The sequence below is a fragment of the Labrus bergylta genome, chromosome 14 (genome assembly GCF_963930695.1).
Source record: "Labrus bergylta chromosome 14, fLabBer1.1, whole genome shotgun sequence".
Classification (NCBI taxonomy): Eukaryota; Metazoa; Chordata; class Actinopteri; order Labriformes; family Labridae; genus Labrus; species Labrus bergylta.
Genome location: NC_089208.1, coordinates 3,432,627 through 3,448,524, shown reverse-complemented (window position 1 = coordinate 3,448,524; position 15,898 = coordinate 3,432,627). Strand labels below are relative to the sequence as shown.

The following is a 15,898-nucleotide window of genomic DNA, read 5'->3' as shown; positions in this document are numbered from 1 at the left end:
TTTAAAGGCTGGGACCATTACAGATGTTTATATTCATAGCAGGATGTGGTGGAGGAACTGGAGCATATTCCAGCCCTCATACGCTTCATCAGCCAGCTAACAGATAAACACAGTAACGCCATCACACTTAGAAGGCGTGTCTTAAGTCTCCATTTAACTCCAGCCTGCGTCTCTGGACTGTGAGAGGAGACCAGAGCTCAGAAGAAGAACACTATGGAGACTTTACACCGGCAGCATGTAGCAGGTAGCCTCAGTGGGTTTCTCAGCATCGATTGATTCAGTAATCAGCAACCTTACATATTTTTATTTTTTTTGTACTTTATTTTTCCAAAAATAAAACACCAACGTGACAAAACGAAAAGACATACGTAAAGCATACTATAAAAACAAAAACAAACCAATAACATCAAAACACCAGTCCAAATTCATATGTCATGGGTATGTAAACCATCCCACTTCAAAAAAATAATAACAGTAGTATATAAACAAGCAAAACACAAACAAAACCTTACATTTTTATGAGGTTAAAATCTATCCATTTCTAACACTGAATATTGTGTTTTTTGGGTGGGTGGAAATGTCACTGTAGAAAAGTTTTAGTTTGTCACTGCTGATGGATGTTAGCAGAATTTAACCCAGATAGAGTTTGTGAGTTTTTAATGAATCTACATATTATTTGTTTCTGACGGATTGTGCAATGTGCAATACATGAATTGGATCCTGGTGTTGCAGGGTAACTCTCTCTTCGATGCAGTTATATGCGTTTGCTGTCGTTGCCATGGTTATGTTTGTTGTGCTTCCTGCTTCAGTCAGCTTACTTCCTTATTGGCTCTTGTTCCGCTCCATGTGACAATTCACAGAGTCTGTGCTCGGCCGTCCGCGGTGTTCTCCCCACACGACAGGATTTCTGATCGTAAAAATTGAACACCGTTAATATTTATGTTTTCAAACCGTGGCGGCACCTCACACCTCAGGAGGACCTGGCAAGACAATCTAGCATCCATTAGATAGTCGGGCCTTTGCTGACTTTTGTAACTAAGGGGGGAATCGGGCCCAAAATCGGCCCGATTATCTTGTACTGTGTACCTCTCTTAACTTTAATATAACCCAGACTTTCCAGATTTTAATAAAAAGACAGTTGTTCACTTATTCCCAGCACTGATGGCACATGAGTCAAGTGATACATGAGTAAAAGCTGACATGCATCTTCCCTCTCTCTCTCTCTCTTTCTGCCTCTTTTACTTTTCTAACCCTAGTTGAGTGCTGCGAGCGCGTAAAGATAAAGAGCTGTTAAGTGGTGCTGGTCTTTTTCCGCTGTCTGTTGAGTAATGGCCGAGGAGCCCATCGACCCCGCCGGTCTCATAAAGCAGAGAGCAGAACAACAGACAGACTGTTCACACCCAGACCACTGCCAGCTCCGCTCTGCAGTCAAATGAAGTTGTTCTCCATTTCTGTTAGGCTGATGTTAACCTTTGAATTAAAAATCAGTCATCATAACAAACTAAGATGCTACAACTTTATTAAGTGTTTGTCAATATGTTTTAGGGTTGTCATGAAAACCACTGCAACAAAAACAGAAGTCCTAAGCATCCAAATTAGTTTAAAGGTCACATATTATCCTCTTTTTAAACCAGTGTAAATAAGTCTCAGAGCTCCTCAAAACATGTGTGTGAAGTTTCTTGTTCTAAATCCACTCTGATCCTGTATTTGATCATGTCTATAAACCCCTCTACTTCAGCCCTGCTCAGAACAGGCTGTTTCTGTGTCTGTACCTTTAAATATGTAAATGAGCTGTGTCTGACCACGCCCCCTCTCTGGAAGGGCTTGGGTGTACTCGGGCTTTCTCGCTCCATATCCTATTGTTTACGTTGAGAAGGCAGACTCAGAGGGCAGAACAAACACCTAGCTGTGGGAGTGTCACCCACCTGGGGGAGGGGCTACTGCCCTTTGTGATGTCATGAAGGGAAAATCTCCAAACGACCTGTTTGAGCACACATTTTCTGAAATTAGGAGCAGGCAAAAGATGGAGAGGATGGACTTTTCTCATCATTGGAGGGTTTATGGACAGACTCATATTAGTGTTAGAAAAACATGGTGAAGTATATTTTACAGAATAAGTGACCTTTACTTCGAGGTTTTTTATTTCCAAAAATTGCAAACAAAGTCCTGCTTTCGTCATTTTCAACTTCATATGTTCAAAATAACACAAACTTCTTTGATAAACTGCAAACAAGATATTTAATATATTCTCATCATCATCACTTTATGTCTTCCAGGATTTACTTCCATTTCAGTCCGTCTGTACATTATTTTATTCTTTAATTTTTGAATGTTTTTGTTCAGTTTTGAGCCCGTGAAAGAAACTGTCTCTCTCTCTCTCTCTCTCTCTCTCTCTCTCTCTCTCTCTCTGTGTCATCCTGTTCTTGTTTGCAACACGTTGATGCTGAAGTGAAGCCATTGTGTGTGCAGACAAAAGCCTAAAGGACAGGGTGTCTCTCTGTAAATGGGTAGTGCGAGCGCCCGCATGATGTAGTATTCATCCCACACATTATCACAGGAACCGCAGGATGTCCAGTGTGTGCAGGTGTGTAGGTGTGTGAGTCCAGCTCATTCAGCACCATGTTATTTGCTGTAATAGAGGTCTGTCTGTTCACATTGTGGCAGAAAATGGACTTCAGCACAGCAGCAACAGGACATTGTGTAAATGCACGCGGCGCTCCAGCTCTTTGCTCGAAGATGGTGGATATGATACAGATGGTCTCGTTCTGATTCAAGAATCCGCCTCAGTAACACATTTACACTCTTATGTCTTGTACCTGGGACCATGAACATATCTAATTAACCATAAACAATGTTTCAGAGGAGTCTATATTTGTCTCATTTTCAGAGTCAAAAGCTTTAAATCTGAAGGTTCTCGTCTGAACATCTTTATTTCTTGTTCTTTGGTTTCACAACAAATCCTTCAGCTTAACTTGAATGTTTTTTTCTAAATGCTTCACCTCCAAGCTGCAGCATCCACTCACCTCCCTGTGTCTGTGTCTGTGGCGTGTAGGAGCTGTGTGAAGACCCTCACCTGTTTGTGGATGGAATCAGCGCTCACGACTTGCATCAGGGACAGCTGGGGAACTGCTGGTTCGTAGCGGCGTGCTCCAGCTTGGCCTCCAGAGAGTCTCTATGGCAAAAAGTAAGTGTTTGCATTCATGTGTGGGTATATAAATGTTGTCTGTCAAACGGCCTCTGATCAGTCAGCACACAGCGGCTCTAAAACGACCTGAAAGCAGTCTGATGATTGTGAACGCCTCAATAAGCTATTAAAGAGTTTAAAATGAGTCTTCTTTACCAAGAGAAAAAAATAGAGTTCATGTAGTTTATGTGTCCAGAATATGAGACACACTATAAATAAGTCTGTTCTGGGGGTCTCTCAGAGGGATCAAATGGTTTAAACTGACTTCCTGCGGGACGATTTCCTTTGTGGTCAGCAAAGGCCACAACAGGAAGGTTCTGTGCAGCTGTGCAGCTCTTCTTATTACCATCTAGTTTTTGCAGTGTGGAATTTGCATTCCTGCTAGCTGTCAGTACAGTAGTTGAGCACTCAGTAAGGTAACATTCATAGTCGTGAAGTGCAGACCCCCACAGCCTCTGCTGTTGCACTGCACACTCTGCTGCTCACTTGTTGTCTTTAGCCCCGTTTCCACCAAGCTGTCCGGTTCAGTTCGGTTCAATAAGGTACTCATTTATTAGCATTGTTAATGCTAATGTTGGAATGGTACCAAAATAACCGATGAGTACAATCCTAGTTTTTTGGTATCCTTCTGTTAGGGTGCCAAGAGTACCGATCCAACCCTTAAGGGTCCCTTTTGTTTACTGTCTCCTGTTCTTCCTTTTCGTTTAACCTAATGAATAGTGGGCTCCAATGTGTTGATGCTGCTATGATGTCACTCTATTTCCTATCTCCATCTCCACTTACCAAATAAGGGTACGGTTGGCTGTGGAAACTCAAGCTAAGGTACACATTCTTAAGTGTTTCCACTGTCAAAAGTTGAGAATGGTACCAAAATAAGTAATCAGTACCGTCATACTTTTTTGGTATCCTTCTGTTGGGGTGCCAAGCGTACCGATCCAACCCTAAAGGTTGGAGCTAGACAGTCCGTTGGTTGGTCGAAAGAAACTTCAGTCCTGTGCGACAGCGGTCATAAAGGACAAGGGAAGCGTCCACTTGTTATACATTATGAATGGGGTTAAAGTTTTTATAACGTCAGGTCGTGTGCAGTCTGTAGTCTAGACTCTATTTTAGTCATAACAGGCTCAGAGAGTCCAGTATAGATGGAGTCATAAATAATATGAAACCCTTCCCATCATGCACTTTGCCGTACACATGCTGATATTTTTCATATGTCGGTTACATCTTTGAATAAATCTCTGTTTCTCTGGCTTTTAAAGTCGTGATGGAGAGCTCGGCAGCTCCAGCCAACAGACTGTTCGCTTAACTTTCCCTTAAAAATTGGACAGTGGGAGTAACAGCTTGCTTGGCTAAGTCCAAAGTCATAAAACACATTCGCCAACACCGCGTAGTTACAGTTTTTTTAATAAATACAGACATCCCTTTTTTTAAATCAGTATTTTCAGACTACCCAACTTTTCTCTTGCAGTACCGTTTGGTTAACTGTGAACAAATGCAACAGTACTCAGATTTTCCACTGGGTCAGATATTCTTTCTGTGATATTTGGGAGAGCAAATCACCTCGACTCACTGCAGAGGAAGAGGCTCCAGTGGTCCTTCAGTTTGCACGTAATGACTTTATTTGTCTAGTTTCTATTGTCACAGATAAAAGCCTTGATTGGACTGCAGGCCAGAAACATTTTTTGAGTATCCAGATTGTATTGTGATAATTAAAAGAAAGCCTGGACAGTAAAATTTTCACAGGAAGTTCGATTTTTGCCAAATCAGAACTGAGCCACGTTTTGGTAGTTGATTTAAAAAGTTGATTCCAGAGTGAGTTCGTTGATGTATCTTGGCAAAAACACTCTGGCTGCGCAAATCCAATTTCAGACAGTTTTTTTGAGTTACTCACACTCCATCAAATCTGTGTGTTCACAGACGCCTGCCGTGACAAAATCATGCTTTGTCACAAGTTCCTGCTTAGCTACGTTTGTCTGGTTTGAAAATGCGATGGAAAGGTTGTGGACATGCATCAAGACAAATCAGTGAAGGATCTGCATCCCTCTTTAGAAAGCCATCAGAGTTGATCTGTTACTAAATCCCAATTCAAGAATGAGTATTGCCAATTCCTCTTAAAATGCAGAATCATCACGGCGTTGTATGCCAATCAACTCGCCAATCCAATATCAGAACCAACACAACCCAAAAGTCTGCCTGTTTCAGGTCAAATATCAAGTGTCAATAACAAACAGCAACAAGTTTCCTGCCGTTCGTTGGGTGTCCACTTGAGGCTGGCTGCATGGTTGGATGTCATGGTTTGTCAGGAGGCTTAAAACCCGCCTCAGCTCCAACTCTTACGACCCAATTTCCACAAACGCCGTCTGCACTGCGGTCCGTCTGCCCTGCGGTCCGTCTGCCCTGCGGTCCGTCAGCGCTACGCTCTGCTCCGTTTCAAATACGCTGCGATTCTATTTTCGACAGTAACTAATCCCATCCATATGCCGATGAGGCAGTGGGCGCAACTTGGGGTTAAGTGTCTTTGCCCAAGGGCACATCGGACATGTAGCTGCAGGAGCTGGGGAATCGAACCCCTAAACTTCCGGTAGACGACTGACTCTGAACTCCTGCACATCAACACACCTACTCGCTCTCTCAGGTCTTCTTCTTCCATTCAACTCACTGCACCACCCGCCCGCCTGTCCACCATGGGGTCCAGGGCCTTCAGCCGCTCTGCCCCCCCACCTCTGGAACTCCCTCGCACCACAAATCCGTAATATCGACACTCTCTCCAGTTTTCATTTTTTCTAAACACATCTTTTTAAACTGGATTATTCAGTCTGATCATTCTCCGCCCGGTCTCATAACTCCTCTACATCCTGTACATTTGTGTTTTTAATGTTAATTTGATCGTTGTGTTGTTACTTTGTTGTTTTTATCTCTGCTCTGTAAGGTGACCTTGAGAGTTTATTATTATTATTATCATTATTACCTCTGAGCCACAGCCGCTCATAACCAGTTAATGTCCCACGATCTCGAGAAAAGGGGCTGAAATAAAGTATTCATCACCACCGAGATAACGAGATAAGATAGTCATGAAAGAATCAAAATGTTCTTATTGTCACAGAAAAAAGATAAATAAAAATGCATGAATCCATGTCCTCTTAGGGCCTTATGATGGACACTATAAAGGGTTGTGTCATATAAACTAAAAAGTTCATAAAGAAACAGTAATATTTTTTGAACTCTGCTTAGCTCTGAAGTTTGTGGTATCAGGATTATCGTTCTTTGGCGTCCATCATGACGGAGGAAACAAAATGATTTCTGAGGTTTAATGGGATTTGAAAGAAGATGCCTCGTCCTGTCGTTGAGAGATGCTGGATTGTGACAGCCCGTTCAGAGACAGTACACAGTGTGTACACACAGTTTGGATATTTTTCCCCTTCTGTCTACGCTCTGCTTCTGAGCTCTGTTTCATCTTTCAGTACAAACACAAAGTCATCACCAAACATCACATCCAATCAGCGACGTTTGTACCGATGTAAGCCCATTTTTTTTATCTGCCTTTCTTAGTTAACAAAATGATTCTTTGATTCTCTTCTTAAAACTCAACCTGTGCTTTTCAAGATGTGACTGACAGAGACCTGATGCTGTATGTATATTTGTGGTTGAGATGAAAGAAATATTCAATATCCAACATTCTGGGTTTATTCGCTTTCTAGCTGAGAGTAATGCCCGCCGGTTCTGGAGACAAGACCAGACAGGAAGTCGTTAAAATTCATGCAATAAACTCTGTCTGTCCTGCAGGTCTAACCTCTTTTTGTGTTCAGAAACAGACATTTGGATATTAGGTGTCAGCTGCACTTTAGTAAATGCCGTGCGGTTTCCTCTACCTGCTGTGAAATCATTTGACATTTTGGATAATTTTTAGTTTTTTCCGCTTCCTGACAAAGAGTAGCATAAATAAATGAAGACCACACCCACCTCTAATGTTATTGTTTCTCCTCTAGACAGATTTCTGTGCTCCATGTTCATGGTTTTCCAACAATTGCTCAATTCCCTCTCCCCCCTAAAACCGCATCACTGCCGACGGTGCGCCAATCGACCTGTCAACCTCACCGTCCGTCTTTCCTGTTGTAGAAAAAAGATCCACTGCTGCTTATTCTGGTAAAATCTCAGTCAGCTCCAAATTTGCTCCTTGCTAGGTGCGCTTGTTCTGGGGCGGCTGTCGCGTCACCTCCGTCAGCTGGTCGTCTGATCCCCAGCTCCTGCAGCTACATGTCCGATCTGTCCTCGGGCAAGACAATTAACCACAAGTGTGCTGCTTTATCGGTGGTGTATGAATGTGATTAGTTAATACTGATGGACTCTTTACATAGCAGCCTCTACCATCAGTGTGTGAATGTGTAGGTGTGACTTGCGGTGTAAAAGCAGTCAGAAGACTAGAAAAGCGCTACTCAAGTTCAAGTCCATTTAGCATTCTGTTGTGCACCAAGATTGGAAGAAAGGTAAATGTAGTTTGCCTCTTTCTTTAAGTTAATTGTTGCATGTTTTCTCAGAGAACAAGCCGTTTAGCGCCCTCTGCAGACTGATCCTGGGATTACTCCAACAGATGTTTCCCGCATGATCTGAAACTTTGCCAACGTTAAGTTTAAGCATCCAGCATTGTAACACTATGTGTGAGATTTAAAATGGGGATCAGCATAAGAGGTCGACTTTAAAGACAGTTAAATACAGCATAGGTTAGAAGATACAAACTGGCGCACGAGAGAAGCTAAACTTCAGACCTCAAAGATTTAGTGAGAAGCTGCGACGTTGTGAGAAGTGAACACACAGCGACTCTTAAACACATATTTCTCTGGTGTCATGCACAGGACGGGAGTTGAGTATCCCATCACAGGCTTGTTTGAGCGGGTGAAGTGGGCTCATAGCGCTAGAATATGTGTTCATATGGACGATCGCTTTAGGTTTTGTAGAACCACAAAATAACACTGTTACTGCAGAAAGCATTAAAAACATTGGGATGTTAATGTTTATGTCAAATTTCCAATCCCTAGTAGGCTGGTTGTAGACTCCGCCTTGTTGGGAAGCCTAGAGGAAATGTTGAACCCATAGTTTCCCATAACCTGAATGTTTTGTTGCATATGGATAAACCACGACGACATAAAGTATTAATTTGTGAGCATCAGAGTAGACGGAGGCCTGACTAGCTGTATCCAGTCTTTATGCTAAGCTAACCAGTGTTTCGTTTAATGAATAGATTTTGAGGGTGCTGTTGAAACTCCAAAGGAAGTAATCCCATTTCCCAAGAAGTCCAACTTTTGTTTTCAATGTGAGATAAAGAATGAAATGCTTTTCCTTTCATTTGGGGGAAAATCACATGGGGGTGTTTAATCTAATTGTTCTGCGGGCCGGGTCTGCTCCCCCCCGGAGGCTTTGACAACCTTTCCTGAATAATGTCAGTTTTGTTGTTTTAAATTGGACTAAAATTCAGGGCGTTGGGGCTAATTAGGTTAGACCTCTATCAGACGGCTGTTTGTGTGGATCCAAAACTATTGTGAAGCCTATTTCTCTGTGCAGAGATTCATCTGATCACAGTCTCCTGTTGGCCACTTTGCTTCCTGTTAAATCAAAACAAGAGCGATGGTCCAAGTCTCCCAGGAGCAGACACTGTTCCCCAGTGAAACCCGAGCGTGGCTACAAAACAGTTTCTATTTTGTGTTGCCTTTTGTCCGTGGTAATTACCTGCAAAAAACACAGCCAGACTTTAAAATGCCTTCATTAAACTGGAGAGCTGTTTTTTTATTTTTATTCTGATATTCATGTAATTAATCAAACGCTTTCTGTGTTTAAATGTTAATTTTATTGATAGAATCGGCCTCTTTGTTTCACTGTTTGTCAAAGTGTGACGGGAAGGCCTGAGCAAAAGGGACACATACCAATGAGGACACACCATGAAAATGATTATTTATGCATTCTAGGCTGCGGGCGCGATCGATTTAATCGAGACTCCTGAGAAACGTGCAGCATTCCACTTTTTTATCTGAGAAAAAATTGAGGCACAGGCCCCGTTCAGGTGGCGAGGTCCTTGGACCGACACTGAACGAGTCTAACACCGCCTGACGTCTCAGTTATTTTCTTTTTTTTCTCTCTCACACCTCGTCTGACACGCGTCGTTTCATTCACAGTCACAGATACTGTTTCACCTCCCCCCCCCCCCCCCGGTGTTGCAGTGTGAAGCCTTGCAGGATCCACATGCCTCCCCTCTCTCTCTTGTTTGTCAGGGTCACCATGCAAGACGGTGACGGATGAGGCAGCGGGAACCTGTTCCCCCCTTTGCCACAAGAGACGCACACATACACACACAAGTACACACTGTCTCTATCCATTACCTCATGAGGGACTCACTCCTACTAAACCCCGTCAGGGCGGGCTGTTTGTCAAAGAGAAGGAGAGAATAACACTCAAGAACGGAACGATCCATGACCAGGAATTTGGTTTAAAGAATGATGATGCAGCTTTTTTTAAATATGTCATTTATTTATATCTGAATGTATTCACGCTGAACATCACAGGATACAAAGACACAGAGAAGCACTTTGTTGAAATCAGCAGGTTGATAGTTGAGGTAAAAAGGAGTAAAGAGAAGAAGAGTGTAATGTTGTCCTTCCAGGTTGTCCAGGGTTTGAATGATTCTTCGTCTACTAAAAAAAACACTCAAGCATGAGAAGAAGAGTTTGTAGAAACAAAAACAAATCTTGACTCATTTAATTCACAAATCTCAGCTGTCCTCTGTGAAGGAGATGGAGCAGTCCGCAGTCTCAGGGCTGCAGCCTTCCGCAAACGCAAACAGGAAGTACATCACCTTCCTCACCTTGGCCAGCTCCGCGATCCTCTCGCCGAACTCGTGCGCGTCGGCCTCGTAGCACTGGACGGCCGCGTCGCCCCGCGCCCTCCAGAAAACGCCGGCGGGCTCCAGCAGCTGGCGCGTCATCAGGTTGGTGAGGTCGGGCGTCCACAGCTGCGAGGTGGCCGTGACGGTGAGGCGCCCGGCCTGGGCCAGACGCACCGTCCAGTGGGAGAAGCGGAGGGACTGCCGGGAGAAGTCGAGCCGGTACACGGCCTCGTTGGGCAGCAGCAGGCGCTCGCCGTCCTGCCTCTTCTGACCGCGCTGCTGCAGGGACTGAACCCGCAGGCGCATCACCTCCGTCAGCTGGTCGTCTGGCCTGAAGGAGAGCTCCAACTCTGCAGACATTGCTTCACACGGGGCACCACAACGGCTCTGACAGGTCGATAATGTACTGGATTAGATTGGCAGCTATGTCGAAAACTAAGCGTCTTCACTTTCTCTCCGTCCTCTTCCTTTAATCCTGTGACTCTCGCCTTGCACTCGTGCCTGCTGGCAGAAACAGTTTGCATATATGCATGGAGCATCAACAACAGAGGGTGGGTCTTAACACAGAAGTACAGGAGAGCAGAGGTGCTAGGCAACAGGCTCTGATGACATTTGCAGCCACAGCATTGGGTCCACCCTCGGGGAGATCCTCAGCTCTGTTTGTCACGCAGTTGTTTGTCTGCTTGGTTACTGATCTCTAACTCTTAATACCTGACAGGAAGAAGTTTATATTTGAAATCCTGGAGAGTTGCATAAGTGAAAATGTAAACATGAGGATCTAAACTGTTAAGTAAGAGAAGAGTAGCTCTTTTTTGTTGTATATGATGGGTGATGGGGAGGAGTAAGGAGTGAGGGGGAAATCCCCTTTGTTCTCCTCGGTATGCATTCTGACAGACAGCAAAGACAAGGTGCCTTCTGCTTGTGTTTCTGGTCACTCGTCAGGTCACTCACTTCCCAGAGTTCACTTGCTGCATAGCGACACTTGGCCCAGATGAAAAAAACTGAGATGGATGGAGCGTCTGCTCTCTCGCTGTCCACAGTGCAGAGTCAGAGCAGCAGCAGCAGCAGCAGGGTGGAGTGCAGGAGAGATTGCCTCCCAAAGGATTACAAAATGACTCTGAGGCTTCTGTGGTGCAGTGCTTTGTTTTTGTTTTTTTTCCAACCTCCCTCCTCCTCCTCCTTTTTTTTTTAAAAGGAGCTGTTGCTGCGTGGTCCTCCAGAGAGGCCAGATTCTCTCCATCAGCACAGTGTCACCTCCTGCAGAGAGGTTTGACAGGAACTGCTGTTCGGTTAGCACACCTTGACATCTCCAAAGGACACCCCGCTGCAGCACTGTCAGTGAATTCACATGCAGTGTCGCTCACTGCATCATTAGCAGTTCTTTTTTTTTTTTATTGCATGCAGTATTCATACAGGTGGAAGTGTCACAGGTGCTCCTTCACAGGCTGCCTCCAGGTCGGTGTCCTGTTATGACATAGAGTCACAGTGGGAAAGCTGCACTTCATGCATTTTAAACAGCTTTCACATCCCTGATCCTGCAGAAAGTTAAGGTGCAATAAATCCTCTTTACACTACCTGTTCAGACGCAAAAGACCCCCGTGAGAGACAGGCAAAGGGTCACAAGTTGTAGCGATTACTTCCTGTTAACCTTCTTGCTATCACCACCTTTCATGGCTTTGAAATTGAGTCTGTATCTCAATACAGATATCTGGGGTTTGTGATTGATGATTCTCTTTCTTTTAAGCCTCACATTCAGGAATTGGTAAATAGAAACTCAAGTTAAAATTAAGGATTTTATTTTAGAAATAAGTCTTGCTTTTCATAAAAAAAAAACTTGTTGCTGCCACATTTATGTCGGTGCTAGACAATGGCGATGATATTTACATGCCTACATGCGCTGTCTACTGTTTACCATGGGGCACTGAGGTTTATTACCAGTCTTAAAGCCCTTACTCATCACTGCTCCTTGTATGCTCAGAATATTTAATTATCTTAAATTGTGAGTGATATGAACCACTTAAAAAATGTAAGCAAACGATTTAAGACACATTCGATAACAAGTTCTGTTTTTAGTAAGTAAGAAGACTTCTTCAGCCCTGAGATGTATTTATTTGTCTCTATTTTACTCGACACTACGCTCGCTATGGTTATACATCTTCTGTTTTTCAGCATTGGGTTTTGTGTGTTTGTGTGTTTGTTTGTGTTTCAATGTGAGCGTTTTCTTTGTTTGTTTACGTCTCTGGTCAATATAATAAGTACAGCTCTCAAAATGGAGGCGAGTGGTTATAGGGGCTTCACTGGACCACAGCAAATGCAGGCAGCTGAAACAGACAGACACACACACACACACACACATACACACACACACACACACACACACACACACACACACACACACACACACACACACACACACACACACACACACACACACACACACACACACACACACAACTACATCACAGCTATTCAACTCATTACTCTCATTATGACTGAGAGAGCCAAGTCCATAACATCCTCCCATCTTCCCTATAACCTAATGCATCACAGACATGAGACCACTCATCTACCCCTCAATAATTTAAATCCAAACCACCACACCCACTCTTTGCAAACCTCACTCTCATCCCTCCTCTTCCTCCTCCTCCTCCTCCTCCTTCCTCACCTCCTCCTCCTCTCCTCCTCCTCCTTTCCTCCTCTCTCCTCCTCCTTTCCTCCTCTACCTCCTCCTCCTCCTTCCACCTCCTCCTCCTCCTTCCTCCTCCTTCCTCCTCCTCCTCCTCCACCTCCTCTCCTCTTCCTCCTCCTCCTCCTCCTCCTCCTCCTCCTCCTCTTCCTCCTCCTCCTCTTCCTCCTCCCTCTCCTCCCCCTCCTCCTCCTCCTCTCCTCCTCCCCCCCTCCTCTCCACTCCTCTTCCTCCTCCTCCTCTCCTCCCTCCTCCTCCTCACCTCCTCCTCCTCCACCTCCTCCTCCTCTCCTCCTCCCTCCTCCTCTCCTCCTCCTCCTCCCTCCTCCTCCCCTCCCCTCTCCTCCTCCCCTCCTACTCCTCCTCCTCTCCACTCCAACTCCACACCTCCACCCCTCCTCCTCCCCACTCCTCACCTCCTCCTTCCTACCTCCTCTCCTCCTCCTCTCCTACCTCCTCCTCTCCTCCTCTCCTCCTCCTCTTCCTCTCCTCCTCCTCCTCCTCCTCCTCTTCCACCTCTCCTCCTCCTCCTCTCCTCCTCTCCTCCTCTCCACTCCTCCTCCTCACTCACTCCTCTTCCTCCTCCTCCTTCCCTCCTCCTCTCCTCCTCTCCTCCTCCTCCTCCTCTTCCTCCTCCTCCTCTTCCTCCTCCTCCTCTCCTCCTCCTTCCTCCTCCCTCCTCTTCCTCCTCCTCTTCCTCCTCCTCCTCTCCTCCCCTCCTCCTCCTCTCCTCCTCCCCCCTCTTCCTCCTCTCTCTCCTCCTACTCTTCCTCCTCCCCTCTTCCTCCTCCTCCTCTCCTCCTCCTCTTCCCTCCTCCTCCTCCTCTCCTCCTCCTCCTCCTCTCCTCTCCTCCTCTTCCTACTCCTCTCCCTCCTCCTCCTCCTCTCCCCTCTTCCTCCTCCTCTTCCTACTCCTACTCCTCTTCCCCCTCCTCCTCCTCCTCTTCCTCCTCCCCCTCTTCCTCCTCCTCCTCTTCCTCCTCCCCCTCTTTCCTCCTCTCCTCCTCCTCTTCCTACTCCTCTTCCCCCTCCTCCTCCTCTTCCTCCTCCTCTTCCTCCTCTTCCCCCTCCTCCTCCTCTTCCTACTCCTCTTCCTCCTCTTCCTCCTCTTCCTCCTCCTCTTCCCCCTCTTCCTCCTCCCCCTCTTCCTCTTCCTACTCCTCTTCCTCTTCCTACTCCTCCTCCTCTTCCTACTCCTCTTCCTCCTCCTCCTCTTCCTCCTCTTCCTCCTCTTCCTCCAGGTCATCCCTGACTGGAAGGAGCAGGAGTGGGACACAGAGAAGCCAGAATCCTACGCTGGAATTTTCCACTTCCGCTTCTGGCGTTTTGGCGAGTGGGTGGACGTGGTGATTGACGACCGGCTACCGACGGTGGACAACCAGCTGGTCTACTGCCACTCCAACGACAGCAACGAGTTCTGGAGCGCTTTGGTGGAAAAGGCCTACGCCAAGTGAGTATCAGAGCCAAATAAACAGATTGAGATTTAAATGAGAGACACAAAGACGATTACTGAAAACTCAACATTTCATTGAAACTTTGAGAAATTTTGTTTATAACCTCTAATAAACCAACAGTCTTAAATAAATGTCAGTATGAAATGAATAGACGTGTCTTTTTAATATTCAGACAACAGAGGACTTAATAATGATACGCAGAGACATGCTGCAAGTTATTGTTATTTTCTAAAGTCTGTACCTGGCTTCCACCGGTGGCCTCTTTCCGCATGTCATTCCCCGCTCTCTCTCTCCCTGGTTTCCGACTCTATCCACTGTCCTCTCTCTGCATTAAAGGCACAAAAAGCCCAAAAATAAATCTTAAAAAAAAAAAAAGATGTCTTTCCAACTTTAAAAAAAATGCAAGCTGGTTTTTGTCAAATGTTGCGTTTTTTAAGATATTGGTGTAGCAAGAAGGAATCATTGTCCACCAACCTGCGTTTCTTTTTTGTACCTTTCTTGCAGACCTTGATGGTTTCTAGCGATGTAAACAAAGTGAAGATAGGACTCTGAAAACTCTGAAAACATCACAGACAGTGGGACTCGGGTGTTACACCCATTGTAGACAGTCATGACTCACAGTTATTTTCAGAGGATATACTTGATTTCTACATTTAAGAGTGAAAAATCACATAGAAAGACTTGTATGTGATCTAAAAAGTTGAAAAATTATGGGTTGCTGAAGGTTTCTTTATGGACAAACCCTTGAAAATGTAACGACCATTCCTCTCCTCCTCCTGCAGGGTTTATGGCATCTACGAGGCTTTGGACGGGGGAAACACGGCTGATGCGCTGGTGGATTTCACTGGTGGGGTTTCAGAGCCTGTGGACCTGCTGGAGGGTCAGATGGCAACAGACGAGGTGGCCCGGAACCAGCTGTTTGAAAGAGTCCTCAAAGTCCACAACAGAGACGGCCTCATCAGCTGCTCCATCAGGGTGAGCTCAGAGCCACGGCTAAGAAAAGTCTTTTTAGATAGATATTCATGTGTTTGTGTCCCTTCAGAGTATAATATGCAACATTTTAGACGTTAAAAAAGCAGATATCAAATAAATCCTAACCACCCCTCCCTTAGTGTTCAGACTGAGACTGAGTGTTTCTACAACTGATCTCCATTCTGATATACAGCCCAAAGTCCATTCTGATTTCTTTATCCCAAAAAAAGTATTTTCTTCGGTTTGGAGAGTCTCAACTAACAGCGTCCCTAAATGGGCGATATCTCAGTCTGTAGGGACTTGTGTTGGGAACCGGAAGGTTGCTGGTTTAAGTCCTGGTGCAGACCAAATTTGGAAATTGGTCCGGTAGTTGGACCAATTTCCAAATCCCCCAAAAAACCAAAAATGTAATTTCCCCTGGCAGGATCTATAAAGTATATCTTCTTCTTCTTAAATATTGGCTAATTAGCAAACAAACAAAGGACACTGCAGAGGCTGATAGTACATCATTCAAATACTTATATTGTACTTATATCATAAGAGTTCACTTGTCATTTTTGCACCATGTCAATACCTGTTCTGGCAAAATTGTTTAATCCTCTGAAGCTGACCCCAGAGCTCCTTTCATAATTATACCATTTTCTAGCTGTAATTTTTAAAAATCCGGTGCGGATGAAAACCCCCACCTCCCTGCTGCAAAGATAGCAGACCACTATAGTGCCAAATCTTCTGCA

At 45.0% G+C, this 15,898-nt stretch overlaps 2 protein-coding genes across 2 annotated transcripts in view; one reads left to right on the top strand and one right to left on the bottom strand.

Moving 5' to 3' along the window:
- capn5b (calpain 5b) overlaps positions 1-15,898 on the top strand; it is a 70,973-nt gene that overhangs the window by 30,545 nt on the left and 24,530 nt on the right. The window contains exons 3-5 of the mRNA XM_065962904.1: positions 3,053-3,184; positions 13,980-14,188; positions 14,975-15,167. Of these exons, the coding sequence (XP_065818976.1) occupies positions 3,053-3,184; positions 13,980-14,188; positions 14,975-15,167 (534 nt within the window). The remainder of the gene's footprint in view (positions 1-3,052; positions 3,185-13,979; positions 14,189-14,974; positions 15,168-15,898) is intronic.
- Positions 3,209-12,501, bottom strand: ompb (olfactory marker protein b). The gene has a single exon (XM_065962903.1). The coding sequence runs from the start codon at positions 10,410-10,412 to the stop codon at positions 9,939-9,941; it is 474 nt and encodes a 157-aa protein (XP_065818975.1). The 5' UTR covers positions 10,413-12,501; the 3' UTR covers positions 3,209-9,938.

Coding starts and splice junctions, on each gene's coding strand:
- ompb (XM_065962903.1), bottom strand. CDS start 10,412: ATGTCTGCAGAGTTGGAGCTCTCCTTCAGGCCAGACGACCAGCTGACG.